Source organism: Plecotus auritus (genome assembly GCF_963455305.1).
Source record: "Plecotus auritus genome assembly, chromosome: 11".
In the NCBI taxonomy this organism is placed as follows: Eukaryota; Metazoa; Chordata; class Mammalia; order Chiroptera; family Vespertilionidae; genus Plecotus; species Plecotus auritus.
In genome coordinates this window covers 4017084-4043120 of record NC_137777.1, presented here as the reverse complement: position 1 = coordinate 4043120, position 26037 = coordinate 4017084, and the positions used below count along the sequence as shown (strand labels likewise).

The following is a 26037-nucleotide window of genomic DNA, read 5'->3' as shown; positions in this document are numbered from 1 at the left end:
TTGCTATGCTCTCCCCCCATATAAAGATTATATAAAGAGACTTGGCTTCACAGAAGAGTCCATTTTACCGCAATAAAAAAATGAAAAGCCAGCCTAGGCCTCCCGCACCACCTGCTTCCACCCTGCGAGGCTTTCCTTCCCCCTCCTGGGGCACGAGGCTCCCCGCTCACCCCACGGGGAAGGATGCGGCGCCGTCCTGCTGGCCAGGGGCGTCCACGTGGCAGACGGCGAAGTGCTGGGTGATCTCCTGCATGTCCTCAGAGTTGAAGAGGGGGTTGTAGCAGGTTTTGTCTGCATGGGGCGGGGAGACAGGAGAGGGGGTGAGGATGGCATGAGCTGGCTTGCTCCCTGCAAAGCGCGTGCATTTTTGTTTGCTGCCCTCCTATTCAGCAGAAGGAGACGGACTCACAGCAAGGACGCCCATCTTTTGTTCCCCTGTCCCACTTTCCTGTGGCGATAAAAGGCAACAATAGGCCGTGGGAAGGCAGTGCGTGTGGAGGTGGAGATGGCCCATAAACTGTACTGTACCACCTGGTGGAGGGCCTTCCAGGTTAACCCCAGGAGGGGCCTCCTGCTTCTTTCCCTGTCACTCATGAATCATCGTGGCTGCAACAGGAGTGGGGTTACTCCACTGGCATGCTTTTTTTTTTTTTTTAATATATTTTATTGATTTTTTACAGAGAGGAAGGGAGAGGGATAGAGAGTTAGAAACATTGACGAGAGAGAAACATCGATGAGGGAGAAACATTGATTAGCTGCCTCCTGCACACCTCCTACTAGGGATGTGCCCGCAACCAAGGTACATGCCCTTGACCGGAATCGAACCTGGGACCTTTCAGTCCGCAGGCTGACGCTCTATCCACTGAGCCAAACCGGTTAGGGCTGGCATGCTCTTTCTCCCTGCGTTTCCTAAACTCTCACATCGGGGTCACTGGCCAGGGCACGGGAGCTTTTCAAACACGGAGGAGCATAGGAGATAAAGCACAGCCCTCCCCTCTTATATGACTGTGGATGAGAGTCTGAAGCAAAGATGGCCAGCTTTTCTTCCCGGGCACACAGCTGGACTACATTTCCCAGCCTCCCTTGTAATTAGAGGCAGTCACGTGATTGGGTTCTGGCCAATAGCATGTGATGCTTGCTGTTTCCTCCTAACACCTGCTCCCCAATCCTCTAGGTTTCTCTCTCTTCTGTCATCTACCTGCCAGATGTAGAGGAGCCAGCAGAAGCCTCTTGAGGCTCCGGGGGATGGCAGAGCCACAGCCAGAAGGAGCCTGGGTCCCCGAATCACCACGTGGAAGGGGCCACACCAAATGCCCCCACCGAGTTGTTAAATGCGGGAGAAATATCATATATGGTTTGAAGCCACAGAAGTTCCGGGTCTTCTGCTCCAGCAGTTGGCTTACTCTACCACTGAGCCTCTCTGAAGGCTCACACCACATGCAGTTCCATTCCCTCACCGGGCTCCAGGGAACGGAGGTGACCTCCATCAAAGTACCTAGCAAGGCATCTGATACATAATGGACACAGGGGACACACGGGAAGAAGTGAGGTAAGGGACGTGAGGGTGGAGAAAATAAATGGTTTTCAGGGACTGACTTCATCTCCAGCCTCAAGGGCATTAAAAACTGTAGGGGGGAAGGTAAACTAGGCAGTCTGTCAATCAAAAATGGAGCATGTGTTCAGCTTGCAACGTGCAAGTTTACAGAGATCACTGGGCCAGGGCGGCCTGCAAGTGCCTTCTGAACCATCACAGGCCGTCTCCCCTCCATGGGCGTCATCTTAACACCAAGCAGCTCTATTCTGCGTCATTTCCAGTCCCATCTGTGGAAAATGGGGAGCCCAGATGGGTAACATCTTGGAAATTCAGTCTGAACAGTCACAGCTGCGGTATTTATTCAGAAGGGCCAAGACACGGAAGCAATGATGTCCACTGACTGAAGAATGGGCAACAAATGTGGTCTCTCCGTGCAATGGAAGATTACTCGGCAAAAGACAAAACGTCCTGACATGTGCTACGTGTGGGCGAGCCGTGAAAACAGCATGCAAGGAGCCGGTCACGGGAGACCACGTGTTGTGTGACTCCATTGCTCTAAAATGTCCAGGACGGGCAGATCCTTCCAGACAGAAAGTAGACAGTGGTGGCCAGGGGCTGGGGATGTTGGAAATCGGGGGTGATAGGTAAGACAACAGGATTTTTCTTTTTTTTTTGGAGTAATAATGTGCATAAATGGATTGTGATGATGGTTGCACAACTCTTCAAACACTGAAAACCATTGTACACCTTCCTTAAAAGAGGTCACTGTCACACAGACAGACAGTGGGGGGCTCCCTGAGTTCCCAGCAGCTCCTGGCACGCAGACAACGCCATGCCTCTGTGCACTGCATTCTAGAATCTTCTAGCCTGTGGCAAGAGTTCTTCCCAGAACGGCTCCGGGAAGGCCCAGCAAGAGAAAGGCAGCCGGGCTCCCTGCCACCGGCCCTTCCTCGTCTCCCTCCCCCACCTGGGCGGGAGCAGGCCCACCAGCAACACGAGGGCCCGGAACGTACGGTTCATGCCAATGTCGTGGTACGTGAGGATGACGGGCCGGCTTCCCTTGGGGGTCCCGCACAGCGTGACGTGGATGGAGCCATGCAGAGTCTCGATGTCCTGCTCCTGGGGAAAGACAGCAGGCGGAGGGGCTGTCACGGGGGAGGGGGGGGGAGGGGGCGTGCAGGCCGGCGTGGCTTAAACCTGACGGGACACCAGCGTCCTGGCCTAGAACACAGCTTCTGAGGATGCGCCCAGGGCCTTGCCTCTGGTCAGGAGGGCACTGGGCTTTGGGCGGCAAAGCGAGGCCCAGAGAGCCCTGGCCAAGGTCAGGGAGGGAGGGGGAGGGGCAGAAGCCGATGGAGAGCAAGAGGTTTAACCCGCCAGGGGCCGCGGGGCTGGGCTGAGGGGACCAGGTAGGCTCCCATCCTGTGAAAGCCATGGCTGTCCGTCTGAGGGACATGGGGGAGGGAGGGAGGGAGGGAGGGAGGGAGGGAGGGAGGGAGGGGAGGGAGGGAAAATGAAGGCATTAACCCCAATTCCAGGCTTCCCCTCCAGAGCTGGAAAGGGCATCATCTCTGTTTTTAACAAGAACCCACTACCTTTCAAGTCCCAGGCAGAGTGATGGGGCTCACTGGGCCCCCCTGTGCGGCCCCCAGGCAGGCAGGCCTGACGCTGGTAACGGGGGCGCCTCTCCTCGCAGCCCTTGCCTTTGGGAAATGGGCCATAACGGAGCCTCCAAGTGTGGCAGGTGAAGCCTGCGTGCTTACGACCTGATGTTGATGGAGGTAAACAGGACACAGCATGGGGAACCCCAGCTCCCGGCCCAGGGGTGCTCCTGGGCCACCGAGCGCGGAGCCTGCCCTATGCCCGGACCCCCCTCGCATCCCCTCCGTGCCCAGCCCTGCGCTCCTGCTGTGGAAACATTGGAAAAACCCAGACAGCCCAGCCCCAGGGGGGGCCTGGGTCATCTGCCAGCCCAGCTGGGCCCTGAAGCTGCTGCAGGAACAATGGTCCATTGTGGGGGCCACACTCTCCATTGTCTCCCCAGCTGACCCCCAGGGCGCCCTCTAAAAATAGGCCTGGCCAGGCAGCGCCCCCACCAGCCTGGGTCACCAGGGTTCAAACCCAAGCGCACCCTCCCCCAGCCCTGAGCCCCGGGTCAGCACCTGTAACAGGACAACGAGCCACTCCCCACTCCTACCCCCCAGGTTCCTGAGCAGAGAAGGTGAGCTCAGGGGCTGGCGGGAAGGGCATTCTCAGTACGTGGTGGCCTGGGCACCACCTTGGTGGCAGGTACGGGACGCCCAGCCCAGGCTGGCATCAAGGATGTCTGTCCCTGGCAGCCCCCGGGGGTGGGGGTGAGTAACAGATGTTGACTCATCTCTTGGGAGGCCTTGACTTTATACAGCTGTGGAGCCAGAAGCGACTCTGTCCGAGAGGCTGGGCTGCCCCGCCTGCTCAGTTAAACCCTCGGGCCTGGCACAGCCGCATGCTCACAGCAGGTGCTCTGGATCTATTTGGTATTGACTGTCCCCAGGAGATCAGAGAGGGCAAGCAACTTTCCCAAGGTCACACAGCTGGATGGTGCAGCAGGATCTGAACCTGCGACCACCCAAGTCCAGAGCCTGTGCCTTTAAAATATATATTTTTTTATTGATTTCACAGAGGAAGGGAGAGGGAGAGAGAAATAGAAACATCAATGATGAGAGTCATGGATCGGTTGCCTCCTATGCGTCGCACACAGGGGATCGATAGAGCCCACATCCCGGGTATGTGCCCTGACCGGGAATCGAACCGTGACCTCCTGGTTCATAGGCCGACGCTCAACCACTGAGCCACGCCGGCCAGGCAGAGGCTGGGCCTTTGATGTCTGTTTCACACACTGTGCCGGGCGCCCCGTGAAGACCGGGACCTTTAATGAGTCCCGTGCACTGGGACTGCCTCGAGAGGGACGCGCCTAGTCAGGTCCCCCAGGATGGGGCTGTGGATGGCTCTGTGTCTCCCAGTGTCCCCGTGAAGCAGTATCCCCGGCACGCCCTGGGGTACACGGGCACATAGGATAGAGACCTACCCTCCACTCCTCCCCAAACCTGCCTCTGGCCCAGCCTGCCGAACGTGCCACAGGTGTGCCCGACACAGGACACAGGACACCTGCGGGGCAGGGCGGAGGGGGCGCAGCCTGCCTTTGCCTTGACCCAGAGGAGCGCCACCCCCATCTGTCACTGGGTTTGTTCTAAGTCCCAGCGACTTCCTAGGAAGTGGGGCTGCGGGGGAGGGAGGGGGGGCAGGAAAGGGTGGGTTGAGGTTGCCCAAGCCTCTGACTCCTGCCTGCTTCAGTCAGGGGGCAGAAGAACAAGCAGCGACTGTGTGGAAAGCGAGGAATTAGGAAAAGGTCACCGCTGCCCTTTTCCCTGGGAGCTGATCTGCTTCCACGGGAAGGGAAAGACATCGGCCTCCCCACCCCACCCGGGCCCCCAACAAGGATCGGGTGTCCCCCTGGCCCAGTTCCGCCAGCAGGGCCGTCCAGAGCAGGAGCCAGACCTCAGCGGACACTGCCGCCGCCCTCCTGCCAGCCCCTCCACTCGCTCCCTCCACCGCAGGCCCCGAGGGGAACTGCGCTCCCTGCCAGCAGGGCCCCCGGTGAGTGGCCAACAGATGCCATGGAAACCCAATCAAAGCAGACCATCAGAATAGAGAGGTCCAGGTGGAAGGAATGAGAAGCTGCCATGGGAAGAATGATGGATGCTGTTCTCCGTGCTGCCGCCCCTCCCCCCATCGGTTTCAGGGACTTTGGCTCCGGACACCGAGACCGAGTCTGATTTCATCATCTCTCTCATGGCACAGTGACACCAAGCAAATCCCTTAAGCCCTCTCTGGGCCTCGCTCTTCAGCTATCACATGAAGACAGCCATAATTCCTCCCGTGAAGGGTGGTTACGGATTACATGAGTCGATGCAGGAAGAGAGGTCAGCCTGGTTTCTGGGGCGCAGACACCAGCTACAACGGCTCCCATGTGTATTACAGATTCAGGAGTCAGATGGGCCGAGATGGAGGACTAGCTCGACAGAACCTCTTGGCAAGTTTCTCCAAACGGGTCTGGCATCTCCCGCCTGGCAGGGAAGGCCTGAGACAAGGAGTCGGATGCAAATATTCACTCGCTCCCTCCCTCCTCTTGGGAGCCTTCCACAAAGCCTCCCCACCTGGAGCAGAGCGGGGGGGGGGGGGGGGGGGAGGGGCGGAATCACGAAGCACCTGCCAGCTCGGGGATGCTTGGATTCCAGAATTCCGGCCCAAGAAAATAAGCCGGAACCCAAAATACTCCCACCGACTCCCCTCATCACATTTGCAAACACAGCTGCCCAGAACCTGATGCCAGGCCGTCTCCGCAAAACCAGATCACAGCATCCCTGGCCAGCAGCCCACCCGTGCCCGCACTCCCACGGCTCCAGAGCCTCTCCCAGGGGCCAAGGCAGGGTCCTGGGAGCAACCGGCAGAACTCACGTGCCCGGGCACCCAGCGATTTGCCTTAAAACGTCACCCAGGCCAAAACCAACAGCCCACCCCACGGTGATGTCAGCCGGGAGAGATAAGGCGAGAGGCCATCTGCTCTGGTGGTTCCTGAGACAGGCCACCCAGCCACTGGGCGCGGACCCTCCCGCGGGGTCCCTGCCGCTGGGCTGCGGGCTCTGCTGTCTATTCCTTTTTTTTTTTTTTTAATATATTTTATTGATTTTTTACAGAGAGGAGGAGAGCGGGATAGAGAGTTAGAAACATCGATGAGAGAGAAACATCGATCAGCTGCCTCCTGCACACCTCCTACTGGGGATGTGGCCGCAACCCAGGTACATGCCCTTGACCAGAATCGAACCTGGGACCTTTCAATCCACAGGCCGATGCTCTATCCACTGAGCCAAACCGGTCAGGGATATACTGTCTATTTTGAGTCATGTGCATTCCCATCCTTCACTACTTTGGGGAAGCAAGAATGAGGCCGCCTGAGTCGGCACCAAATATTTTCCAAGAAGTAACGCTGGCTGCTTTCAGACACACACAGTGCGGCCACTCTGACTCCTTAAACTTGACTCCCAAGGAACGGGCCAGATGGGGCGTCTCCAGGGGCCGTGAGAAGCTACTCAAGGAATAGATGTAAGCAGGTCCCCATGAGGGCGTCTGGACTCGAGTTCCACACCAGCTCCCCCTCAGAGGGTGAGCGTTAGTCCATCCAAGTTCCATGCAGGTGGCCTGCCTGGGCAGAGGGGTTTTGATAGGAAGAGGAGAGGTGAGCTGAAATCTAGCCCTCAGGCCCAGCTGGGCCCTTCCCGGTGAGAGAACGGGGCTGGGTCAGACAGAGGCCATGGGTGAGCCTCAGTTTCCCCATCTGTAAAGGAGGGATGATGGTACAGGTCCCGAATAATTGCAGGAGAGCAGGGGAAAGCCTGGCCTGGCTCATCAGAGGACGCCCACATCCTAGGGGTCAGGAGACTGTCCTTTTGTCCCTGAGCTGGTGGACCTCGCTGCCTCCCTTGACCAAGGCTCCGTCCCTCTCTGCCCCCAGCCCTGCGAGCAGTCCCCGTTGGTGCACAGAGCACATCAGTCATCACCTCGGGCAGCATCTTCCGAGGGAAACCCTACGCGACCCCCAGGCGAGATGCCGGGAACTCCTGGAAAGCTGGGGAACTTCCATGAATATCATGAGTCAGCCCATCCGGGAGCCAAACCCAACGCAGCACAGTTTTATACAAAGATGGGAACTGGCGTCGACAAAGCGTCCCTCAGCAGCCACGCTCAGCTCAGCGCTGTGGCTCGTCGGGAAGGCTGCGCCCACGAACAGCCGGAGGGAGAGCTCACTCCTCCCGGGCAGGCTCGAACCCAGCCGGGGGGGGGGCGCCTCTGCCGTGCCGCAGCCTCTGCGTGGACCCACCTGCCCCTAATCTTCCCCGGTCACGTGCCTGGCTCCATCTGTCATTCGGGTCTCGGTTCAATGTCACCTCCTCCAGAAGCCTTTCCCGACCCTCAACCTAAGGCCACCCCCGCCACGTCAGCCGGGAGCTGGAATTGTCTTGTTCGCTTAATTTTGTGTGTGTGTGTTTGCCTCCCCCTTCTAGGGAGTCAGAGGAGTGATTTCAGTCAAGCACACGGCTTGTTCGCACCCCAGCCCTACCCCTTCCCAACCCGGAGACCTCAGGCCAGTGACTAGACCTCTCTGTGCCTCAGGTTCTCACCTGTAAAATGGGTATAAGATTCGCTTCAAGCATCAGATGAGCAAAAACGTGTGACACACTCAGAATGATGCGTGAGGTACGTTCCATGCTCACTAATGCTGAGCTCTCAGTCTAGGAAGTAGGTTAAAGCAGACGTTTATTAAAGGGACAAAGATGTCCCCAACTTCACAGGACGGTTCTGGGGGCTCAGCCCAGGCTGGTACCCAATAGGGCGGACCTCATCCTGACTCTTCCCGCTCCTCTCTGAGGCCTCCCTGCCCCGGGAGGCCAAGCTGAAGGCTGGTCTCTGCTCTACCAACGACCTGTGCCCGAGGACAGTAACTCAGAGCTGGGCTTTGCAAACGATCAAGAACAAGACAAAAGCGAGGAATGATCTCCCCTGGGAACAGAAAGACTATGTTGTCCAGTTTCCAAATCAATAACCAAGATGGCATAAATCGATCGACACTGACCACATGACCCAACCATTCCACTTCTGGGCATGTGCCCAAGAGAATGAGAAGCAGGGACTCAACTAGGTACTTGTGCCCCCATCAGTCACAACAGCCGGAAGGTGGAAGCAACCCGAGTGTCCTCTGACAGATGAGAGGATGGCCCGCCCGTGGCCCATCCACACAATGAAACAGCACCAGCCTCCGAGGAGAGGGAATTCGGACACGTGCTGCATACGGATGGGCCCCGAAGACGCTGTGTTAAGTGAAAGAAGCCAACCGCAAAGAGATAAATGATGGATGACTCCACTTACGTGAGACACTTAAAGTCTTAAAATCATAGCGACAGACAGTAGCATGGCGGTTGCCAGGGACTGCAGGGAAAGAGACATAGTGTTTAATGGGGACTTAGCTTCAGGTTTCACAAGATGAAGAGTTCTGGAGATGGGTGGTGGTGATGGCTGCCCCAAAATGTGAGCATACTGAATGCCACCCACTGAAGTGTACACTTAACAATGGTTCAGATGGTACACTCTATGTTATATGTACTTAACTGCATACACACACACACACACACACACACAAAGGAAAAAGACAGCCACAAGAGTTAGTAGGCAGGGGGTGTTACCGACCCAACGCTGATGGGGGAAACATGGTATCGGGGTCCCCGCCATCATTGTCCTCTCTCCACCGCCACTTAAATAAGAGTGGAGTGATTTGCCCCATTTCACAGATGAGGAAACTGAGGCCAAGGGGAGGTGAAGCAACTTGCTCTGTGTCAAAGAGCCAAAAAAGGGCAAACCTCTACTTGCCTGAACATCAAACTCAGGTAGACACTTGTACAACCATTATTCACAACAGCCAACATTCCCAAACCCTCTCCCACTCATTCCCCTTCATCCAAGGGCAATGCCAAGATGCCCAGCCTCTGGACACGGGTGGTGGGCCAGTCACTGAAATATGGGATCCAGGAGGAAGAGTGGAGTTGTGTGGGGGAAAGGGAGCAGAGTAGATGATGGAGATGCCGAGCTCAGAGGGGCTGGAGGCCGGGGAGACGGAGTGATGTGCAGGCAGAGGTTCCGGTGCACACCGGCCTGTCCTCCCTCTTCTCCGGGAAGCCGACAGGGCCCCACGGTGCCAGGCTTCCTGTCCCATCCCCAGGGCCAGCACAGCTTGGGGCTCCCACAGACTTTGGGGTCACTAATGAGTCCAGGAATTACAGGTTCTGAGGTTCTGACCCACCCCTCAGCCAAGAAAGGCCAGCCCACTGTCCTGAAGGGTTGTTCTTGGACAGCACTCAAGAGGCAGCCGTTCCCCACCGCCCTGAGGCCAACCCTGAGCAGCGATGGAGCCAGTGAGCCACAGAGAAGCCGGGGTTCGCTTTCCCAAGCAGAGCCGAGAACATCTGCTCCCTCCCATCACAGGGTCCCAAACCCACCCAATGCTCCCCATCCCCCACACCTTCCACAGCTCTGCCCAGATCGACAGTGTCCAAGGGGGCCGTGGGGAGTGCTGTCACGGGCTTCCGTGGCCAGAGCTCCAACCAGCTGCTCTGCAGGGAGGAGCCAAGTGTGGGAAGCTAGTTCCCCTCTCTCCCCTCGCCCCCAATGTCTGAACCATGACCTACTTCGCACCAATGGGAGGAGGAGGGAAAGAGAAAGCAGAGTAGGAAGGGGAGGGAGTCCACGTCCTCTACTTGCCTGAACATCAAACTCCTGCAGGAGGCCAGTGATGGTCTGTGGAGAGACGAGAGAGATGGTCAGTTTCATCATGGTTCCTTGCTTCTCCAAGCCCTGAGCCTGTATCTACCCTCCCTGGTCTGCGCAGCCTCCCTAATTCCTTACGAAGGGAGACTTTTCATCTCAAAGAACAGTCCGGCAGGAAAGGAGACACGTCAGCTGGATTCCTTTTTAACTACTGCCTTGGTGTAAAAAAGATCTGAAGGTCCGAGCTGACCACAAGCTTGTGAGAGACAAGACTGTCATTGCCTATGACCTGGTCGCCTGACCTCCACCCAGGTGCTACAACACTTTTACAGCTCAAGCCCGACCATGCCACTCTCCTCAATTTCTCCCCTGGCTGCCCGTCTCCTGGATTAAAACTCAGTCTCTCATGTGGACACGGAGAACAGAGACCTCTATGCATTTCCCTCGGTCCTACAATTCTGTTTCCAGCCCAAATCCCATCTCGCACCAGAGCTATCTGGATGTGGAGCACGCACGGTGAACAGCATGGGCCAGCGGACAACGGCCCACCACCTGTTTTTGTAAATAAAGTTTTGTTGGAACACAGCAAGCCCGTTCGCTTCCATGTTGCTATGGCTGCCTTCATGCTGTGATTGTGAGGCGGAGTGGTGGCCACGACGGTATGGCCTGCAGAGCCTACGGTAGTTACTACGTGGCCCTTAAAGAACACGCTTGCGGACCCTGAATGTAAAATCATAACAAGGGCTTGGCAGCTTCTAAACGCAGCTGCCACCCACCCGGGCAGCTCCCCTCCCGTCAGAGATGAGTGTCTGTGTCTGTAAAACACGGAAGGGAAAGTCTGTGACGCCACCGACCCAAACCAGAGCGGCCACACCCAGCGCCACAAAGGAGCCCCGGGGAGAAGTCCGTTCACAGGGGCAGCTGGCCGGGCTTGGCTCCAGGCCCCGCACACAGTGTCACTACATGACCGAGGACAAATTAAGCTCCTCGAGACCCCACTTCCTCTTCTGTAAAACGGGAACAATCGCAGAACCCCGTTCTCATCCGGCTGCTAGCACGAGAGAACCCGCGGGACGTGGTGGCCCAGGCACGCAGGGCCTAGTCTTCATGCGAATTCCTACTTGGAAAGCATCTGGTTGACCTTAGAACAGGTTTGGGGAACGGCCGGCCCGCGGGCCGTGGAAGGCCCTTGAAATCATGTGGTCTGGCCCTGCCAAGGCATTAGGGGTGAGTTCATTAAATGCTTGACCAAATACAGCAGGCTGATTTTTAAGTTGATCGTTCTGTACGGCCCTCGAATGATGTGATAAATATCCAAGCGGCCCTTGGGCAAAAAAATGGTTCCCACCCCTGCCTTAGGGTAACTTCACTTTTGAGCCTGAACTTTACATTTTTGAAAAAAAGGCATCATCACAGGCAGTTTTGCCGCGCAGTGAGATCTGGGAAGGGGACATAGTTTAAAATACGATGTCGCTTTCACAGCAAGTGTAAAGCCATCGTCAGAACGGCCAGTCCAGAAGGGACCTGCCCGCTCGGCCGCAGGGCAGGGCCGGCTCTTTCCCGGGGAGGCCTGGCTGACGTGAAAGGTTTGGCCGACAAGATGATAAGAACTGTAGCAGCAGGAGCTCAGGAGCTCAGCTTATCTCCTCCACGCCAGGTTGGAGCGGCTTCGTATCAGCAGCCCACTCCATCCTCACTGTGGCCCCAGGACGTAGGTCCCAGTGTCACTGGTGTAAAGCTGGGGAACTGGAGCATAAAGGTTGAAGCATTTGCCAGCGGCGGACACAGAGCTGCCGAGTGTCACGGCCGGGATCTGAAGCCAGGCAGACGGGCCCCAGGGGATGTGTGTGACCTTCACCCCGAAACGAGGGGGTAGACAGAGCCAGTGGGCAGTGGGCTTCCGGTCGCATGTTCTAGAACCACAGATGTCAGAGGTAGGGGGCGCCTAGAGGAGCTCTAGTTCAAGGCCCTTCTTTGCACATGGGATCAGGGAGGTGTGGGCGGAGAAGCCCAGGGAGTGGGCAGGGGCCCGGCCCGCGGTGCCAGAGCACGTAGTGGCCACGCTGGGACTGGAACGGGTACCTTTGTCCCTCTGCACACCTGGACAAGGAGACCTGTGGAAACAAGGTAGTGGACACGTGTGTGCATGTGTTCATGTTGTGCACACATGTGTGCCCTTGTATGGCTGTGCATGTGATGGGGGGACCAGGAGCAACTCCACTCACCTCCCCTTTCTCCACCAAAGGCTTCACCTCGGCCAGGTCCACATCCTGCAGCTCCCGAGACATGTCCCTGCTGTCACCTGCCTGGGAGGGGACAAAGGCCAGGAGGTTAGCACTTCCTGCTGAGAGATGGTTCCGGAAGGAAGCAGATCGGAGGCTAGAACACGAGCCCTCATTCTGCCAGGACCCTCCTACAGCTCATCAGGCTCCTCCTACAGGTCACCGGGCCCCTCCTACAGGTCACCGGGCCCCTCCTACAGGTCACTGGGCCCCTCCTACAGGTCACCGGGCCCCGCCTACAGGTCACCGGGCCCCTCCTATAGGTCACCGAGCTCCTCCTACAGGTCACCGGGCCCCTCCTACAGGTCACCGGGCCCCTCCTACAGCTCACCAGGCCTCTCCTACAGGTCACCGGGCCCCTCCCACAGGTCACCGGGCCCCTCCTATAGGTCACGAGGCCCCGCCTACAGGTCATGAGGCTCCTCCCACAGGTCACCGGGCCCCTCCTACAAGTCACCGGGCTCCTCCTACAGGTCACCGGGCCCCTCCTACAGGTCACGAGGCCCCCCCATACCCACATCACTATCTCAGCCTTGCCCCTGAGACAGGAACTGAGGCTCATGGACGCAACCATCTTACTAATGAAAGACAGATCAATTCTCAAAACCAGTCCTCACATCTAGTCCAGACCCCCCCACCACCACCCTATTTCTCGCTGCATTTTAGAAGGAGACCCCCATCCCCAGGTTGACACCAAAAGGGGACAGGAGGTCACGGGAGACCCCCATGTGCAGGCATGGAACACACTTCCTCCTCCTTGACCCTCCGAGTGTCACCAGCAGGGGCAGCCTCAAGCCCAGGGCCTGCCAGGCTGGAGGTGGGATTTCCAAACAAAAGGGGCCAGCGCAGCTGGGGTTGGGGGCCAGAGGGGGCCCCGCTGGCTGTGGCACGGCAGGAGCAGAGGACAAAGGTGACAGCGCAGAGCTGGTGAGGCGCAGGGTCCCAGAGGGTGGATCTGCGGTCACCCACTCCCCAGGAGCCGGGCTTGGGCGGGGCGGGTACTGAGCACACACCCGGAGCTTAGTCTGGGCGCTGGAGATACAAACGTTTATTCTCACAGATAAAGGGAAGTGAAGCCCCCTCCCGCACTGGGCGAGGCACACAGACCCGGAGTGAGGGTGAGCGCCACAGCCGGCGCCAGGCACGGAGGGAAGCGGCAGGCGCCCAGGGTCCCCGCTCACAGACCCGGCCTCCTGCATCCTGGACCGACCAGGCAACCTCCCGCAAACCAGGCCGGCGAGGCCCTCCATTGTCAGGCTCCAGAGCAGAAATCCAGGCCCCCAGCTCCCCAGGGCCCCACAGACGCCACGCCGGAGAGAGCGCAGCCTCTGAAATCCCAGCCAGGTGGGCTGGTGCAAGGCCCGGCCCCCGGAACCCCCAGGACCCTCCTGGCGAGGCCCCTCAGAGGTCAGCCAGCAGCACAGCCCGGGCCGCCTCCTCCCGCCCCGGTGCTGACACATGGCATTCTGGGGGCAGATCCCCTGTGATGGTCTGGTCTGGGGCCCCATCTAATTCCCCCCAGTCAATAACCAGCCCCACAAGAATGCCTTTATGCAGCCTTTGGAGTCCAGGTTCCAGAACATTCTGAAAACAAAGTCAGTTTTATATTTGCGAGCATTCCTGGGCAGCGGCCAGCCCGGAGGCCGGAGGCATGAAAAGCCGAGGTCGGACAGCCTTGCTAACTCAGCGTGTTCGTGGTCCCGAGACCCTGGCCCCATGGCCACCTCGCCTACACAGCCTATAGAGCCTTCCAGAAGCCCAGGCAGTGCCACCCCTCCTGCAGAGAGTGACAGGACCCAGGGTGAGAGTGAGGTCTCCCACTGTCCCCTGGCCGGGCTCAGGCAGGCCTTCTTCAGCCCTCCCCCCCAACCTTCTTCAGCCCCCACCCCAGGCCTTCTTCAGCCCTCCCCCCCAGGCCTTCTTCAGCCCTCCCCCCCAGGCCTTCTTCAGCCCTCCCCCCCCCAGGCCTTCTTCAGCCCTCCCCCCCAACCTTCTTCAGCCCCCACCCCAGGCCTTCTTCAGCCCTCCCCCCAGGCCTTCTTCAGCCCTCCCCCCCCAGGCCTTCTTCAGCCCCCACCCCGGCCTTCTTCAGCCTCCCCCCCAACCTTCTTCAGCCTCCCCTCCTCGCCCCTGTGGGCTCCCAGGAGAGGCAACCTAATTGTATCACTGCCTGGCCTACCTGTGGGTCCTGGCATTACACCAGGTGCAAAGTGGGCCCACCACTCGCTTGCTGAATAGATGAACAGGGTTTATGCGGCTTAATAGCAAGGCCTGTGTTTAAATTCACTCTTTTTTTTAAATATATATTTTTGTTGATTTCACGCCCCCTACTGGGGATAGAGCCCGCAACCCAGGCATGTACCCCTGACAGGAATCAAACTCAGGACCCTTCAGTCCGCAGGCTGACGCTCTATCCACGGAGCCAAACCTGCTAGGGCTAAATTCAGAGGCTGAAAACTGGCCAGTCTCCCTTAAATATTTGAGAATTGCTGAGTGTGGAGCTGGAGGGGGCGCATGGAGCCCAGCCTTGTACTGGAGACATTTTTTAAAAATATATTTTTATTGCTTTCAGAGAGGAAGAGAGAGGGAAAGAGAGACAGAAATGTCAATGATGAGAGAGAATCATGGATCAGCTGCCTCCTTCACACTCCACACTCCACACTGGGGATAGAGCCCGCAACCCGGGCATGTGCCCTGACTGGGAATCGAACCATGACCTCCTGCTTCATAGGTCACCGCTCACCACTGAGCCATGCCAGCCGGGCTGGAGACATTTGTGTCATGACTGGGAGATGCTACTGGGGTCCAGTGGGTGGAGAACAAGATGCTGATGATCAGCTAATCATCCTAGGGCACAGCACAGTCCTGGGGCCGAGTCGTCTGGCCCCTACAGCTGAGGCTGACACCCTGGCTACACCAGGAAGCCTCCAGGAAGCGCCCCAGGACCCCGAGTCTGCAGGGAGACTGACCACAGCAGAGGCAGCCTCCACACTGTTTGTCCCGGGGGTGGGGGCGCCGCAGGCCTGAGTCAGCCTGCCTTTAATGAGTACAAATGCCCCGTCAGGGAGGGCGGGGCCAGGCCCTCCACCTAGGTCACTGCCCCCATGCCCAAGGCTGCCCACACCGGGGCAATGGGCAGGGAGACAGCTGGGCTGCCCCATCCTGCCAACCTGGGCCGGTTGAAGGCCCACACTTGCCCTATCTCTGTTGCCTTGAACTCTGCAAACGTGTATTTCTGAAGCTGTTTGTCTAAAGCAAATCTTATAAGGAAGTTCAATATAGAAAAACAGATTTATATACACCCTCACCCCCCCCCCAAAAAAAAGGGGGGGAAGCAGACATGCTTTGGATGAAGCCAGGGGAAAAAGCTTGACACCCCCAGCAGCCCGGGCTCCTCCTCCCTCCCACCTGCTCCTACCCCATGAGGCAAGACCCCTGGCCTCAAAGACCCCTGGGGTTCAGGGAGCTCAGTTCCAAACCGTGACTCACCCGGGCGTGGCTTCCTGGGCCAGGCCCTCACGTGCCCCGCACTGAACGAAGCACCCGTAATAGCCTTGTGGACAGGGACCTACCATGTGACAAGCTGGGGCGTGGCCACAAGCCAGCAGACCGGGTCCTGCCCCCGGAGCTCCCATCTCATGGGCAGGTACGCCCCTGGGGTCCCCCAGCCGGCCTGCCCCAGGAGGCCACGCTGTCCTGCAGGCTGGGGCGGACGTGGTCTCCGGGACCGCCGTATCTCCTGAGCACAGTTCCCCACCCCGACCTGCCCACCCTGGGCCTGGGTGGACACTCTTGGTGGTGGAGGCTGGCGCTACACTGCAGGGTCAGCAGCCCCCTGGCCTCGGCCCCCAGATGCCAACAGCGCACACCCACCCTCCCCACCCCGGTGAGAACCGAAAACATCTGTGCACTTTGCCAAATGCCCTCTGGGGGCAAAACCGCCCTGGTTAGCAATCACTGGCCTAGGGCGGCTCCTGGTAGGAATGCAGAGAGTATCTGGTAGATCAGACTCTTATTCAATCTCGTGTGTGCACACACCCACTCACACACCCACTCACACACTCACACTCTCACGCACTCACACTCACACTCACACACTCACTCTCACACACTCTCTCACACTCTCACGCACTCACACGCACATTCTCACACACTCTCACACTCACGCACTCACACTCACATTCTCACACACTCACACACTCACACACTCTCACACACTCTCACTCTCACTCTCACACACTCACACATTCACATTCTCACTCACACACATTCTCACACTCTCACTCTTACACACTCACACTCTCACGCACTCACACTCACATTCTCACACACTCACACACGTTCTCACACGCACTCACACTCACATTCTCACACACACTCTCACACACTCTCACTCTCACTCTCACACACACACTCTCACACACACACACTCACACACTCTCACTCTCACACACTCACACACTCACACACTCACACTCTCACACACTCACACACTCACACTCTCACACACTCACACACTCACTCTCACACACTCACACACTCACACACACACTCACACTCTCACACACTCACACACACTCTCACACACTCACACTCTCACACTCTCACACACTCACACACTCACACTCTCACACACTCACATTCTCACACACTCACACACCAACCAGCTGCAGGTTTCTGAGGACGAGGCTGAAGTCCCAGGGGTTGGAGGCACGTCATGAGATGGGTCAGCACAGATGGGTGGCAGGACGGAGAGGCCGCTATGCTGTGTCACACTCTTACTGCTTCGTCTCGCTCTCCCTCCGGAAGTTTCGCTGCGGGTCAAATTCACAACCCCAAGACCAGGAGGCCCGCAGGAAGGAGCAGGTCCCGCGTAGACGCTGCCTTGTAGGCAGCGCTGATCTCCTTCACCGGGAGGGAGGGAGGGAGGGGCAGTGGGGGGCTATCTGGTTTGGGGTGCTCCACTGATGCCCCCCCACCCACACCCAGGGGTCACCCCCCGCCGCTCAAGGCCCTGCTTGGCTCAGCAGGTTCCCCCCTGGGCTTGAGGCCCAGCGGTGGATGCCAGTGCCCACCCCCTCCGCCGCCTCCTGGAAAGTCCCAGCCCAGAATGTCGCGCTGAAAGGGGCCAAGGTCATCGTTCAGCAGACCGGGTGGCAAGGCCAGGCCACATGGGGCGCCGTGGGTAGGAGCCCAGATGTCCCTTCCCGGCCTCCCGCTCCACCGGGCCGGAGGGTGGATGGTGCAGTCCCTCCAGGAAGCGCAGGTGGAAGCCCCCCCAGACAGGGAGTTAGTCGGGACCGGGCTCCTTCCGCTGAAACCCGCTCGGTGCCAAAACGGGGCCCACGTCACCCCGCCAGCTGCCAGACGGGTTCCTATCACCACGTCTCCCTTTCGCTCTGCCCCTCCTTCCCCCCAGAAGGAATTCAGAGAAAACCAACGTCCGACAAGTGGCAGGGGGCCAGAAGCTAGGGGAAGCCTGGAGGGTCAGACCAGGCTGTCATCATGTATTAGGTCTGTGATTCCCACCAAGTTATCTGACCTCTTGGCCTCGGTTTGCTCCTCTGTAAAATGGGCATAAACACTCCTGCTCGCAGTGAGCACCAGGGGGGCTTAAATTAAACGCTGGCACATAGAACCTGCTAAACAGCTGCTCAGGGAGCCCGTGCAGTTTCCCTCCCTGGTTGCCTCAGAGACCAGGGGCATCTATGAGGACACAGCCTGCGTTTTATACGCCGTGAGCCTCACAGAGATCCAGCAAGGACGGGGGGACACGGAAGACGTCTGGCAAACGCCAGATCCAATGTGCCACCTCGTGGGTCTCCTCTCCCTTAGCGACGCCGGTCCCTGAGTGAGGAAGGCCCAGGGGGTGGGCAGATCTCTTTCCAGTTCCACAGGCCCAGGGGACACTCAGCAAGGAGCTGGGCCTCCTGGGTCCCACGGGAAGCCAAGCCCGGGATTTGCCGGGAGAAGGCAAGACCGTGACCCCGAGGACCGAGGGCAGCGGGCAGAGGCACCTCGGGCAAGCTGAGGCCGCCTGAGAGCTGTGAAGAACTGTGAGGAGAGGGACACAGCCCGCCATTCTCAAAGGCTGGGGGCGGGGGGGGGGGGGGAGCAGCAGGAACCCTGGCTTAGGAGCCGGGCGTGGGAACGCCGCCACCCTCTCACCACATGACTTTGCCCGTGGCACTCATCCGCCACGTGTAAAGTATGCAGCCTGTGCTCCACGCGCATCACTCGGTCCGTGAGAAACGTGGGCAGATGGGAACCGAGGCGGGACAGGGCTGCGCAAAGGGGCCACGGACACGGGTCTCACCAGGGCCCGGCCCAGCTCAGCGCTGCCCGCCTCTGCCCGGAAGTCCCTGTCCCGCTCCTGACCGCACGCCCCTCGCTGTCTGTGAGACGGGAGCCTCCCTCCAGCTCGGGCATTTTGGGGCACACACCTAGGGCACCCCTCGGCACACCCTCTTCAGCAAGCCCTCCTGGGCCCCTGGAACTTCCACGACGGGGGCAGGGGTGGTGTCCGGCCGAGAAACATCCACGAGATGCGCAGGGGTCTCCGGGATGGGGCCACCCCAGCAAGACTGGCCCAGGAGACACCCACACGGACGCCCATGATCCCAGCAACAGGGGCGAGTTCTGTGGGGCTTGCTGGGCTCCGAACTCTGGCCTCCCTTTGAGCAACCCTGGAAAATAGGCACCATTTCACGGATGGGGAAACTGAGGCACAGGGGCCTTAGGAAACGTGCCCCGGCTCACAGAGCGTCACGCTGGCACAGGTGCAAACAACCCTCACAGCTCAGTTGACCATGACCTCAGCTCGCAGTAAACGTGCACACACTGTGCGCCCACCTTAGCCCAGGTGGGATGCTCTAAGGAAGGGACCTGCGTGGGTGAGCGGGGGGTGGGGAGGCCTCAGCAGCATCTCCCCCCACCCTCCAAAGTCCCCAGGGTGCCGCCAGGAGCAGGCCAGGTTTTCCTCTTCTCCCTTCGAGGACTCGGGGGGCTCCCGAAACGGCCCACACAATCCTTTGATGGAGCGACCACGGCTTCATCCCGCCAGGAGGCCTTGAGGGTGGGTGTCATCTCAGCTCACAGGTGGGGGACCTGAGGCTCAAGAGCAAAGGCCCACGTGACTCCCTAAAAGCCTGAATACACCCCATGGGGAAAGATGGAAAGCCCCCTAGGATGTGGGTGCAGGTGTGTGTGTGGGGGGGGGGGGGGGCACGGCCTCCTGGAGTCCTTTAATGAAGCAGAGGAAGAGGGCGGGAGAGAGACTGCTGACACACTTGTGTCGATTGTGACCGTCAGCACCAGCCCGGCTCTGGTCCGCTCCACAGCTCGCGGTTTCCAGACACAGTTCTTTCCAGCTCACTGGGTGCAGCACAGCACCAGCGGGAAGGGCCTCAGCATCTTCCCGAAAGGTTCCAGAGAACAGCGCCGGGTCCCCTGGGCCTCATGGGAAGTAGCCTTGGGGTACGCCCTGGACACCCCACCTTGGTGTGGATAGGCTCTTGGGTCCCTTCTTTGCCAAAGAGGTTTTGGCGACAGGCTGCAGGGCCGCGCATGGGTTTCTGGGTGCTCTGGATGTTCAAAACTCGGGGCCTTCACGCTCAAGATTTCTTTCTTTCTTTTTTTTAAATATGTGTTTATTGATTTCAGAGAAGAAGGGAGAGAGAGATAGAAACATCAATGATGAGAGAGAACCATGGATCAGCTGCCTCCCACAAACCCCACACTGGGGGTCAAGCCCGCAACCCGGGCATGTGCTCTGACCGGGAATGGAACCGGGACCTCCTGCCTCATAGGTCTACGCAGAACCGGGCTCTCAATGTTTTTTCTTATGTAATCAACCTCGTCAACAATTAGGACCTTCGAGAAAGTCCTCCAGTTTCGGGGAAGGAAAGCGGAGAACAAGCTCTCAAAGTCAGCACAGTGATGCCTGAGAAGACAGCCGGACCAGGAGCTCCCGGAGCGCCCGCGCTCTGCTCGGAGCCTGGAACTCAGCAGCATTCGAGGAATGCCGTGATGGGGAGAGGACGGAGCAGGGACGCTGCTCAGCAGGCACACGCCAACCGCGCGCATCCCCCGGTGCAAGGCTGGAGCGGACACGGCATTCCTCTGTGATCCCCGGAGCCCCGGCCCGAGGAGAGGCGGGGCGAGGGTCTGGGACCAGGTAGCAGGAAGCAGAGGGGTCAGCGGTCATCATCGCCCACCCCCTTCTCTGCAACGCCACCCCGAAACCTGCAGGCAGCTTCTCAGGGGAGGTTTGGGCAGCTGAAACAATTTTTTTCTAAAATACGTTTTTATCGATTTGAGAGAGAAAGAGAGAGGGAGAAAGAGAGATAGAAACATCTATGCAAGAGGAACATCGATCGGCTGCCTCCTGCACACCCCCTATTGGAGATTGAGTGGGCAAACCGGGCATGTGCCCCGACCGGAAATTGGACCCGTGACCTCTTGGTGCATGGGCTGAAGCTCAACCCACGGAGCCACACCGCCGGGAGGTAGCAGGAACCATTTGTTTGGCAGACTTTCTGGGGCAGGGGTGGGGAACGTCCGACCAGTGAGCCACGTCAGGCCCAGGAAACCATGTGGTGTGGCCCTGCCAAGGCATCAGGGGTGAGTTAATGAAATGTTTGACCCAATATCGCAGGCTAGTTTTTAAGAGGGTGATTCTGTATGGCCCGCGAATGGCGTTATAAATATCCAAATGGCCCTCCCCACCCCGGCCTGAGGGGACACGTGTAAGAACCAGAAGCCGAGGACACGGGTCAGGCTCCAGGGTTTTTCTGAGAATCTGGGGGACAAGCCTGAGCTCACGGGAGCTAGTGTGCGGAACGCACACAAACGGGGCCAGTGTTCGTGGAGGAAGCGGAACCAGATTCTTCCTACAAACCCTGTGACCCGAGATGGGATGCTTGCCACGGCAACAGTGTCCTCCCCGCAATGGCCCTTCCACCCTCGGGGTGGCCTTCCGACCTTTCCTAAGACGGTGGCCCGAGGTCTTTCCTTCCCGAATGCAGGTTTCCTTCTGACCAACTCGGAGTGCCTGCTCAGTGCCAGACCCTCGGGGCCCAAGGGGGTGATAGAGAAACACAGCCCAGAATGGTCCAAGGAGGGCAACATGGGGACCGCAGGGGGCCCAACCCTGCCTGCAGGACAGCGTCTGGAGAGAGCAGGGAGCCGGTGATGGCGTGGAGAGGGGCAGGGTAAGCGTCCCGGGCTGGAGCCTTACAATGACCTCATTCTCAAGAATGCCTCTTGTCCCCACATACAGAGGGGCTGCCCAGAACCTTCTCAAAGCCGAGGGGGTGGAGCCGGGGGTCAGGATGGGGCAACAGGATGAAGCCCCAGTCCCACCACCTGTGTCAGCGGAGCTGCCCCTGAGGATACATGTGAGACTTGTTCGGGGTCTCCACAGGCATAAGGAGGCGGGGAGTATAAAGTAGATGAACTCCGGCACGGGCATTCCAGACGGCTACGGAGTCTCATTCGCTCCCACCTCAGTTGGAGGAACGCCCCCTTCAGCTGCAAAAGCCTCCAGAAGGGTCCCCAGAGGTGGGGCAGGGTGGGCAGGACTGCAGTAACTGTCAGGAAGGGAAGTCAAAGACCGGATCCCACACAGACGTGCCTGTGGCCCCGAATTCTGTAATCTGTTCCATTCCGTGTTGCCAAAGCAAGCACCCAGGGCTTCCCCCAGGTCTCTCCTTACAGGACACCCACCCAGAACATCATTGGGCCCCACTGGCATCCAAGCCCCCCCCCTCCCCCACACCCCCTTCAGCAAGCCTGCGCCGGCCCAGCGGGAGGCCAGGCAGTGTTCGAGAACTCATCCTCGGGTCTGCAACAGTCCCTGTCGTCAGCTGTAGAGAGAAGGGACAAATACGAGGGCAGGCCAGGACCAGACTGAGACGAGGAGGCAGGAAGGACAGCTTGCAATGAACCGGGACACCAGGTCCGTGGTCCAAAGACAGGTCCAGGTCCCTGGCCCTGACGGCCGGCCTAGGAGGTGCCTTGAGAAGGTCATGTGTGAGAATTAGTGGCAGAAACCTACATGGTGTTCCCACAGACTGAGCCCTAGTCGCAACTCTTGAACATGAATTGACTCAGTTAACCCTGCACGTCCTCATGAGGCCAAGGGTATGAGTCTCATTTCCAGGGGAAGAAACCGAGGCACGGAGCCCCTCATTGCCTGTCTACGCCTCTCACCCCAACGTGTCAGGGAAAAGAACGCCGGTTTTCAAGTCCGGCTCTCTGGGTTCAAAGCCTGGCTCTCCCACGCTGAGCCCCGTGGCTACAGGCAAGTCCCTTCAACTCCCTGGCTTCGGTTTGCTCATCCATTCAGGGGAGCCAACGCGGCTGAGGCAGAACCAGAGCCGTTTCGAGGACCTTAGGGGTGAGGGGATGCGGCAGCTGACCCAGAGACAGACAGCCTGCCCCTCCCCTAACCCCTCCTGCTAGAATCTTAGATGCTGAGTCATCGCCCTGGCTTCCTTTGGGAGGCTCAGGGAACTTGAGTCATGCCTTGGATGGGGTTCCCTGGAGCCGGGTCCCATCAGAGAAGCACAGCGTCCACAGGCCATCAGACAAGCACAATGGAACCCTTCCTTCCCATCCGCACCGAGGCAGCTCGGGCTGGAGGTTCCGGGCACCCCAGGGGCCCCAGCTCAGATCAGATCTCCAGTCCAACCTGGAGGGGGCAGCCTGGACCCAGCCAGCCACCACTGGGCGGGCAGCACGGGAGGAGGGAGGCGTGCAGCGCTCTTTCTCGCCAGACGGCTTCTGTTCGTGACTCAAGAACACCTGATGTACGCTAAACACACGTAAACACACGAAACCCGCCCGCATACCATCCGGAACGTTTCCTCACCAGAAACTCCTCGAGATCCGATTGACTTCTACCCTCTGATGGCATCTCCAACCCACCCCCCACCCCCCATCCCCACAGGAGCGGGGTCTGGAGAGGCCAGTTGCTCCCTGTCTCTGGGCCTCCGTTTCCAACTGTAAAATGGGAAGAAGGTGGGCCAGCCACATGTGGGAGTGTGCAGTTCCGTTCCCAGTGATCAAAGCAGCGGTCGGCAGACCTGGCCTTGCTGGCTGTCCCAGGAGAAGCCAACCCCCCTGCTGTCCTGTCCGCGGAGACCACCTGGGCACCCAGTGCCTGAGCTCCTCCCCCCTGCCAGGCCCTGGGCCAGGCGCCAGGGTGACAGGGTGCTTCCTCCTCACCCTCCTGCAGCTCATCCTGGAGGTCACAGGTCAGGGGCACCCCAGCTTTCACTCCTGATACCAGATCACTGTTCCTCTGGAGATGTCTCACAATTCCTGACTCTCCCCACTCTGTGCCACGCCAGCACTGGGCACCCAGGCCTGTGGTCTGTGCCTCCCCCCCCTCTCCCCTGGCTGGTGAGCCCCTTGCAGACAGCTGCTGGGTTTGCTCTGCCCGTTCCTTGCTTATTCCTATTTGCCTTTGGGGAACTTGGTAAAGACGCCAGCGTTTCTCTACAGGGGCAGGCGGGGCGGGGCGGTTTGCCTTGAAACCGGGTTTTCATAGCCCGACGGTTTGCATTTAGATATTTGTTCCTCCGAGGTGGCTGAGAGAAGCCCGGTACAGCGGGTGGGAGGTATGAGGGGACGGAAGCCCTCCCGTGTGGCCACTGGCCGGGTTCTCTTAGAACCATCCATCTTTCCCAGGAACCTAACGGCACCCAACAAACTCAAGTGCCCAGGCCATCTGTGAAGAGCTGATCTGGGCCATGATAACCACTGCCCCACACCGGCTGCCAGGCACCTCCCCCTTCCCCGCCACAGATGGGGCTGTCCCTGCCCGCAGGGGTGTCTGACAACAGAGGCAGAGGCAACAGACAGCAGAATTGGGGGGGGAGGGTACATGTTGGGGGTGAGGGTAGAGGGATGGAGTGGGGGGTGGGTTAAGAGAACCATCCACTAAAACCCAGCTTCAGCTTCTCATTTGACAGCACCTCTCCCCTGACCGGGCCATGCTGCTCACGCCCTGCCCAGGGCTGAATCAGAGACCGCGGAGGCGCTCCAGGATGGCCTAGCAATTCCAGCTGTTCTCTCCCCTGGAGAGCAGGCCAGGCAGGCCAGGCAGGGACAAGAAGGAAAGCGGGGGAGGGTGGGTGGAGGCGAAAATGACGCCATCCCTAACCCAGCCTGCGCAGGGCCACCAGGGGCCCGCAAGACCCCTCTGGGCCAGGTCACCTATCACGCGCTGCCACAGCGCCAACCCCAGCCACCTCTGGGGGCGCACCATGCCCGGCAGAGCACGCACACACTGGCTCCTGCGCATGTTGTAGGAGCTGTGACACACCTCGGGCGCTCTCTCTCTCTCTCTCTCTCTCTCTCTCTCTCTCTCTCACACACACACACACACACACACACACACACACACACACACACCACCCTGGCGTCCAGGCTCAATCAGCCCCCGCTTTGCAGAGACGTATCCTTTCTGGCTCAGTCAGTTTGGGAACCAGACACACCCACACCCCTTAGCCAGCCTCATCTCCAGCTCCTACCCACCTCCTTTCTACACACGCGCGCACAATCCTTCCTTCCCCAGACACCCCACTCCAGCGACACAGCCTCGACCCCCACAGCCCCCTCCACGCACACTCGTTCACACCCCTAGGCCCTCCTCCCGCTCCCACTTCAGCGCGGCCAGCGGTGATTCTGGGAGAACCTTGGGAAGGGGGATCCAGCTGTTCCCCGCCGGCTCTCCACCGCCTTCCCGACCCCCAGGACCCCGCATCCCCAGCTACAGGAAAAAAGTGCGGGGACTCGTCTTTTTTCCTCCTCTTCCCTAATCGAAACCTCCCGCTCCGGAGGTGCCCGCACCCCAAAGCCCTCCACACACCCGCGCCCGGGGTCGCCACGCACTCGCAGCTCCTGGGACCACAAAGCACGTTCCAGGAGTTGCAGCAGCGCCCACAGGCGACAGGCCCCCTCCGCCCGGCGAGAAGAGGGCATGGGCTTACCCAAGGTAGAGGGAGAGAGGCAACAGCAGCTGGAGCTAGGCTGGCGGGGCCAGGCGAGAACGGAGAGGAACCGCGAGGATGGGCGTGCGCGCACACTGGAGACCAAGGCGAGAGCCAGGCGAGGTTTGTTTATGTCCCGGAGGAGGGAGATTTTATAGGCGCTGCGGCCCCGCCCCGCGCCTCGCCCCGCCCCTCCCCGCCCCGCCCGGGCCCCTCGCGGCGGGGACACACCCCTTGTCCGCGCTCAGCTCCCGGCGCTCCTCCTGCTCGCGCCCGCGCCTACCTCGGCTCCAGCAGCTGGGCCAGCGCCCGCCAGATCCACCGCCTGTTGCGCAAGCCCTAGTAGGGGCGCGGCGCAGCGGGGCGGGACCTCTGGGCTCTGCCGTCCCCTCCCTCTCCCGCAAGGCCTGGACCTCTACGTTTGCAGTGGGCGTACGTGCACGGGGATGCGTTTGTGTGCTTGTGCGTGTGCGTGTGTGTGCGCGCTCATGTATGTGCATGTGGACTCCCGTGTGCCCCTGCGTGACAGAGTGGCCCCCATCTCGGCCTCAGAGTTTCTTCTTCTGAGTCCCTTCGCGCTACACGCTGACATCCCTTTGGGGCGACTCCCCGAATTCTTCCAGGTCTTAGCTCCCAAGCCCCATGTGGCAGCTTTCCTGCCCTGCTGCCTCCGGTGCTCCCCACCCCCACCAGCGCCCTGCGATTCTCACTCCAGGCCCCTCCTTGTTGCATCAGCTCTCCGCTGAAATCCTGGATCCCATGGCATCTCATCCATCCTGCCCGCCCCATGCTAATGCCTGGCGAGCCCCTTGAGCCCCTTCCTCTCGGCCTCCCTTTCTAAACCCACCTGCCCCTCTGCCCCCAAGGC

The 26037-nt window shown here is 59.3% G+C and overlaps 1 protein-coding gene across 1 annotated transcript in view; it reads right to left on the bottom strand.

The window, feature by feature from the left end:
• Nucleotides 1-25306, bottom strand: part of NDRG1 (N-myc downstream regulated 1) — a 41756-nt gene extending 16450 nt beyond the window's left edge. The window contains exons 1-5 of the mRNA XM_080646442.1: nucleotides 25170-25306; nucleotides 12115-12195; nucleotides 9884-9919; nucleotides 2548-2653; nucleotides 171-291 (exon numbers count right to left, since the gene is read on the bottom strand). Coding sequence (XP_080502568.1) covers nucleotides 171-291; nucleotides 2548-2653; nucleotides 9884-9919; nucleotides 12115-12177 — 326 coding nt within the window. The 5' untranslated portion in view covers nucleotides 12178-12195; nucleotides 25170-25306. The remainder of the gene's footprint in view (nucleotides 1-170; nucleotides 292-2547; nucleotides 2654-9883; nucleotides 9920-12114; nucleotides 12196-25169) is intronic.
• Between the last annotated feature and the right edge of the window lie 731 nt (nucleotides 25307-26037).